Below are 7,115 nucleotides of genomic sequence, written 5' to 3'. Positions count from 1 at the left end.
CCAACCCCATCTGGTGGGGGCAGAAGGCGCAGGGAGGCGGCGAGGTGAGAGGCAGCCCCCCGGGGGACGCGGCTGCGCCCTCAGCTCCTGTCCTCGCGTGTGCGGGCCCCAGGGCGCCCGTCGTGGGCTCCCAGCTGCGGAACGCTCCTTGGGTGGGTGGCTCTCTCGCAGCTGCAGTGCGGGGAGGTGGCCCCGGGGACCGACACCCCTTACCGGGACGTGCCGTCTCAACAGGAATGGCGGTGCACACTGAGAGCGGGGCCGACAGCCTCTCCCCGCCTGCGGCCCATTCGCTTATTCCACCCTTTACCATCTGCCCGTTAGTTGGGTGCTGCGGTTTGCTGCCTCTGGCCCCGGTTGTCAGGAGTGTTGTCAGGAGTGTGGAGCGCTCGAGCGTGTGCTTGGAATCGCCAAAAGCTGCAGGGGCTCGGCACGGCTGAAGCGAGGCCGTGATGTTCTTGGGTCGGGCGCCCCGGTCGCGTTAGGGGATGCACGGGTGTTTGAAACTCTGATCAACTTTCTGTTGAACAGAGGAGACTTGAACAGAGATTCAAACACACATTCGTGCATCCCCTTATGCGACCACGGCTCTCCTCTCCTCCCAGAGTTATTGTGAGCGAATAACTGATCTCTCTCGCTGTTTTTTTAAAGATTTTGAGCCCTATCCAAGTATCGTTCTAGCGCTACATATTTCTGGAGCGTCACTGATGCTTTCTGTCCTTCGGAGGGAATTTGCTGCCTCCTTTCAGCTTCTCGCCTTTGTGAATATCGAACTCTGAGGAAGGCATTACTTTGAAGCAGTGATTTGTTTAGAGTGTTTTTGTTTCAGATGGTGATGGTGCTAAACCACGTTTTCCTCACTCTTTCACACGTTGCGCCTCGTCTTTTTCTGTTTTCCCAACAGTTTACGTTGTCAAAATGCCTGGATGCAGTGATGGTGATGGGGAATTCGCACTTGTTCATGAATCGCAACAACAGACTTGCTGTGATTGCAAGCCATACACAAGAAAGGTACGGTAACTTTTATGAATAGCGTCACTACTTTTATAATTTCCCACCCACGTCTCTCGCCTGAATTGCTCAGTGTGCTGCAAAGAATAGTTGGCATCAGATTTAAATATATAATGTTTAATTTAAATTTAGACCTATTTTAAATAGGCTTAAATACCCTATTAAAATGAGTGAAAACAGACGGGGAAGGGATTTGGGGACTAATACAGAAGAACAAGTGGAAAAACAATATAGTTTTTTAAGGCTTTGGAGAAGTGGGGATTGCTGCACTAAAGGAATAAAAGGAGGTTGTTTTCCTGTCTGACCTTTCCATTCAAAGCTGCTACTACTTTCTGATCTAAGAATAAGAAACAGGAGGTTGATCCCTGCATTCAGGTAGTGTCTGAAGACTAGTTCTCCTCAGGGTCTCTCTCAGAGAGCCTTTCCACCAGGACATCCTTACACCGCGTAGAGCTTTAAAAAGACTCCTTACTCCATGGTGACCATTGCTTAGAATGAAGTCACCTTTGACTTTCACTTTCTATGAGCGGCTCAAGTTGTGCTTGTAACTCAATTATTATTAAAGTAACAGGCAAATACTGTGTTGCTGGTTCTCTTTCAGTCGTTTCTTATACCCTGGAAAGCGCTGGGCATTTGCAGATCTCTTTGGAGATGGTGGCAGCTGTGTAGAATCTAATTGCGCTGGCAGCAAGGATGGAAAATACGAATTATTAACTGCCATAAATGAAACAATCGCAGAGGAGATTAAAGAACTCATGACAAAAAGTAAGATGATCTTCTGTTAAAGAATGTAGTGGTTTCTGTAGCATGCTCAGTTTTTAGTGCCATCAAATGAGGGGAAGTATTATTTTGAAATGTTACATGCAAAGGAGATGCTTCAGGAGATTATGCTATATGATAGACTCTCCTTTGCTTCTGTCTTCTGAAGCTTATTCTTCCCTTTCATTATGAGAATGTGCTTAAGGCCAATGAGACGCTGAGAAGTTCAGCACTTTTAGAGCCAGCCTTTAATGTTTTGTCCAGGAAAAATTGATCGAATGAACTGTATGGCATTAGATAAGGGAATGACTTTATTCAATAACCAGTTCTGTGCATTTTTGTATTACAGCTGATGTGAAGGGCCAACAAACAGAAACTTTATTGGCAGGATCAATTGCCAAAGCACTTTGTTGTATCCTTCCCATAACTGCCCATTTAGAATATCTTTTTCTTTAAAAAAATAAATGCATGCGAAAATCCTTCTTGTGCTGGACCCATATTGCTACCAGAAACCTTGCACTCTCTTGGTAGTAGTCTTAACCAGTATGTTTTTGTTTTCAGTTCTGACTTCTGAATATCATAGCTTGAGAGCTGAACTTCTGGTAAAGTTGTGCATGTTGGTTAAACTGTTCAGTGCAGGTATCATATTTCCTGTTTTGTTGTTTTAAACGACTTATACATCTGTTTCTCAAGTGTTCCTAGAATAAAATGTTATTTCCTGAATAAAAGCTAATACAGATATTCACAGGCTGACCAAGGAGGTAAAAGGTACTTTTTTCTGTTGTTTGCATATTTTTCTGAGTGTTAGAATTAAGAGGAGGAAAAAATGCAGAGCTTTTCTTAGCTGGCTATAGTGGTGAAGTAAGGGTTTGTCCCAATTTTTTTAAAGGTGTACAAATTGAGTTTTGACTGCAGATTAGTAGACGAGGAAAGAACATGCAAGAATTGTATGGCTTTAGCAAACATGTTAGAACTTTAAAACCAAGCACAGAAGGTCAGCTCTAAGGAAAGGGAAATCTTTCCACATGTAGAGCAAAACTACCCTTCAGATTCAAGTTTTATACTCAACAGTTTCAAAAATGAATTTGGATACTGCTGCTTGTATTCTGTGGCTTGATTATGTAAGCCAGTCTTAAAGTAAACTCTCTATTTAGCTTTACAGAGAAGTGGTGTAAAATACCATCAGAATGGCTTTAAAAACCTGTGATCCAGTCTCTGTTTGACCAAGTAAACTGACAGTGAACCACACTGAAATTGTCTTTGTTCTTCATCATCCAGTGGCTTTTTAGGAATGAATGTAACAGTATCCACTTTCACAGCAACTCTGAATTTATTCTGGTGACTTCTGCTAGAGGTTTAGCTTCATCATTTCATATTTGGTCTTAGTATGACTAAAAACAGTCTCTTGCTTTCATTCAGGTGTTAAACTAAAATGTAGAATTAGGAAGACAGAATACTGGTGGTTAATCGCATACTTATGGGATACTAATGCATGGGTTTTTTTTATGTCTCCAATATGTAGCCAACCAAGAAATAAAATCAAGAATTTTGGTAAGAACTTCTGCCTTCAGTTGTCTTAAATGGCTTTAAAATCCAGTAGTCTTGTCTGTGCAATAATGGTTGTTGATTGCTTTATTCAGGTTATAAAAGCTGCAGAAGACAGTGCATTGCAGTATATGAATTTCATGAATGTGATCTTTGCAGCACAGAAACAGGTGAAGTTACTGTTTTATCAGGTGGTTAACTATTTGGGTATTTTTTTCAATATCAACACACTCAAACATAAAAAGATTGTCACTGTTGCATTATGTGCTTCTAGTTTATGGGATCTTTTGGGAGATGTGAGCATCTTCACACTCGGGGAGAAAGTGTTTGAGCTAAATGTAGGTGCATGTCATTGCACTGTAACACAAAAAGGCTACCAGGTCTGCCCAAGATTGCTACTGAGGTCCAGCCCCCACTTTCCTACATCTTATATATGTGGTATGTTGGATAAGCTTCAGCCATCAGTCCTTGCCTAGCCATTTGGTGGGGAGGAAGGCTGGAACATGCAATACGCACTAGAGTTCAAAAGCTTCAATTTAGGTGTAAACTCAGGGCAGTAATTCTACTGGAGGGTTATTTTTTTTGCTGCTGTAATTATGATTCTTACATTTAATCTTTTTGATTGCAGAATATTTTGATTGATGCCTGTGTTTTGGAGAACGATTCGGGGCTCCTACAGCAGGTACCATGTACATATTTGTATTGCTTATTGACTATTTTCAAGTCTTGGTTGAAAAACAAAAAATCAGTATACTATGATAGGTAGCTTGATGCATTTGAAATAGCTTTTCTCAGAATTCTTTTGCAGATTTTGCCTAGAGGGGAAGAGCTCATACCTGCTAATGTGAGAAGAGGAAAAAAATTAGTCTTAGAATTCGAAAAAACTTATCCAGAAATCGAGAAGAATGTTAAAAGATTTAAGATGTGCAAATGATTGTAAGAACGGTTCTGTTTTCAGAAACGTTCATTAAAAACTTATTGGTTCTCTGATTGAGGCCCATAGACATCCACACTTAATTTCTGTCCTTTTACTGTGATAACCAGTGGAAAAAAACATTTTCTTGTGTGGAGAGTTGTCCCCTGTCCAGCTTTCCCAGAGATGATTCGGGACTGAGAGTATCTAGGGCAAGTAATTTCTTTAAGATTTGAAATCTGTAGGACTTATGGCTTTTCTAGCCTTTCTGTAGCATGTAGGTGTTTCTCTTGAGGCATATATCAGATTGTCCTTGTGCTAAGTGTTTATAGCATGTGCTTTTCAGGCTTGTGACATCACAGGAGGCATATACTTGAAAGTGCCCCACATGCCGTCCCTTCTGCAGTATTTGTTGGTAAGTGAATGTGAAAAGAGCATGCAACAAGAGCAGCAGCTTCCGAAGTTCCTATCGACTTAGTTGGGAGCGGGGGTAGATTCCATGAACTGACCGAGAAATTGAGACTTAGAAACCCCATTTGCTTGCAGGGATTCAGCTGTTCTGGTTTCATTTTCTTTCTGCTTCAGTAGATGTCGTCTTGGAAAATTAGAGGGCTTTGGAAACAACTTGGCAGGGGGGGTCTTGCAGGAGGACTTTCACACATGGCTTGCTCATTGTAGGTCAGCCTGACAGGCTTAGTAAAAGATAAGTTGCATTGTTGTGAGAGGATACCCTAACATGACAGACTGGGGAACTGAATAAGGGGAAGTATGTCTTGGTGTTTAAAAACACTGCTTAGCTGAAGTGCTTGTGCTTAACATCTGATATTTGGCATTTATAAAGAGGGGATGTTAAGGGAAAAAGCAGTATTTTTAACCTTTGCTCCTGGGTTGCTGGTTCCATCCCAGTCCAGATGGAGGCTGACTCAGAGGTCTGATTATCTGATGGCTGTTTCTTGCTTTATTATAAATGACGTGGTCTGATTCCAGTTCCCAGTTGTGAGTCACCTACAACACAGGGCTGATCAAAATGGACAGTTAACTTATAAACATGGTCAGGGCTGTCCCCGGAGGGGTGCAAATCGGGGTGACTGCCCCAGACCCTGTGCTTTGTGGGGAGCTTGGTGGAGCAGCCGTGGCAACTCCGCACTGCCGCTGGCTTCATGTCCGGCCGCTTGGGAGCCGCCCCCGCCAAATCCACTGCCAGCTTCCTTGCGTCCAGGGGTGGGGCCCTGCGCAGGCTGATTTGCCCTGGGCCCCACACCCTGCTCGGGTCAACTGTCATATTTGGCATAGAGATCAGTAACTTTGTGGCCCAAGGAGATTACAAACTCTCCTTCCTGCAGAGGTGTTCCTACCAGGTCAAAATATGAAGTACAGTGGTGGCGGGTAGGGGAGTTTCCCCATTGCCCCTGTCTGTTTTGTATCAATCAATCGGTGACTTGTCTCCATGGGTGTTATTCTGTCACCTCTAGCAATCACTAGATGAGTGTGTTTAAAGTTAATACTGGATGCTGATGCGATGATCAAAACATTTCCTGGAAGAACATGGGAAAAAATCTCTTCTGCCTATTTATTGTCCCAGTGCAATTGTAAAGAAGAACGTACTTGGTAGATGGGTGGGTTGCTTTCCATTATGCTAGAATTCTTTAATTTAACTTGGTACTTTTCTCCCAGATTTAAACTACACCCTACTTTTACTTATACAGTGGGTTTTTCTTCCTGACCAAGAGCAAAGATCTCAACTCATCCTTCCACCCCCCATTCATGTTGACTATAGAGCTGCTTGCTTCTGCCATCGCAATCTCATTGAAATCGGTTACGTTTGCTCCGTGTGTTTGTCAAGTAAGTGTACAAACACTTTTATACATAAGTGACCTAAATTATTTTGTGTCGAGGCAAGGATTTTACTTACACTGGACTGTTTTTTACTTTTCTAGTATTCTGCAACTTCAGTCCTATCTGTAGCACATGCGAGTAAGTGTTCTTTTTTAGCTTATTTGCTTGTTATGAGTTAGGCCTGGAAACTCATTCAACATGTCTGAATTCTGACTTTTTTTGCTTTTATTTCAGGACTGCTTTTAAGATTTCCTTGCCTCCTGTCCTGAAGGCCAAGAAAAAGAAACTAAGAGTAGCTGTATAGCAACTTTACAGATACACGCTGTTACCTCATGCATATAGTTCTGTTAAACAGAATATGACTTAGAATTTGGTGACGGTTTTTTTTTTTTCTTCCAAAGGATGAGAGAATTGTATTCAGGTGTTGATGTTAATTCCTTAAGGACTAAACATGTAAGTGTCATGCATTACATGCACCAGCCCTTTCGTTAGATGAATGGTTGCATTGGTGCCTAATCCGTGTGATTTTAAAACCACATTCTTGCTTGTGATTGTCGGAAACCAAGCACTGCTTTTTCTTAAATACTTGTGAAGCAAGCAGTGTCCTGATGATGCCAGAATAGGTTTCTAGCCTGAGAGCGCACAAGGCCCTGATTTGGCAAACACTTACGCACATGTGTTTAAAGCAAACCTAAGTATGGCCATCAGCACTTGTGGGATCTAGATCTTAGTGTTAGAGACCTAATTTGCAGTTCCCGGGGAATCAGAATCCTGTTGATTTGCTTGGAAGTGTTACCTGCAGGCAGGCTGCAGCAGGATGAGACTCTTGGGAAATGACCCAAGGTTTTCAACACAGTTTACAGTCTGCTCTCCTTTGTAAAGAGTTAAATCTGATTTTTTGTTTTTCCCACTGCACCATTTTTTTAGTGGCATTATGTCCTTTCTGGGCATTTCTTTTTTCCTTCCTCACTTTGATATCTTCTCTCCAAACAAATATTGTTTGAAATCTATTCATCTGAGTAACTATTACCATGTAATACGCAGATGAGTA

The 7,115-nt window shown here is 42.2% G+C and overlaps 1 protein-coding gene across 3 annotated transcripts in view; it reads left to right on the top strand.

Moving 5' to 3' along the window:
* GTF2H3 (general transcription factor IIH subunit 3) overlaps positions 1-7,109 on the top strand; it is a 26,029-nt gene extending 18,920 nt beyond the window's left edge. The window contains exons 3-14 of one of the 3 annotated variants that reach the window (XM_014518146.2): positions 1-44; positions 905-1,011; positions 1,613-1,776; positions 2,120-2,182; positions 2,509-2,538; positions 3,293-3,321; positions 3,411-3,485; positions 3,944-3,997; positions 4,575-4,643; positions 5,935-6,070; positions 6,166-6,202; positions 6,299-7,109. In XM_014518146.2, the coding sequence (XP_014373632.1) occupies positions 935-1,011; positions 1,613-1,776; positions 2,120-2,182; positions 2,509-2,538; positions 3,293-3,321; positions 3,411-3,485; positions 3,944-3,997; positions 4,575-4,643; positions 5,935-6,070; positions 6,166-6,202; positions 6,299-6,368 (804 nt within the window). In that variant the 5' untranslated portion in view covers positions 1-44; positions 905-934 and the 3' untranslated portion in view covers positions 6,369-7,109. Of the gene's footprint in view, positions 45-132; positions 153-904; positions 1,012-1,612; positions 1,777-2,119; positions 2,183-2,508; positions 2,539-3,292; positions 3,322-3,410; positions 3,486-3,943; positions 3,998-4,574; positions 4,644-5,934; positions 6,071-6,165; positions 6,203-6,298 lie in introns of those variants that run through there. The other 2 variants (XM_025198053.1, XM_014518143.2) reach the window with 2 other exon arrangements.
* The last annotated feature ends 6 nt before the right edge of the window (positions 7,110-7,115 follow it).

This window comes from Alligator sinensis, unplaced genomic scaffold (assembly GCF_000455745.1).
Source record: "Alligator sinensis unplaced genomic scaffold, ASM45574v1 scaffold628_2, whole genome shotgun sequence".
Lineage (NCBI taxonomy): Eukaryota > Metazoa > Chordata > Crocodylia > Alligatoridae > Alligator > Alligator sinensis.
This window is presented reverse-complemented; position numbering and strand designations above follow the sequence as displayed.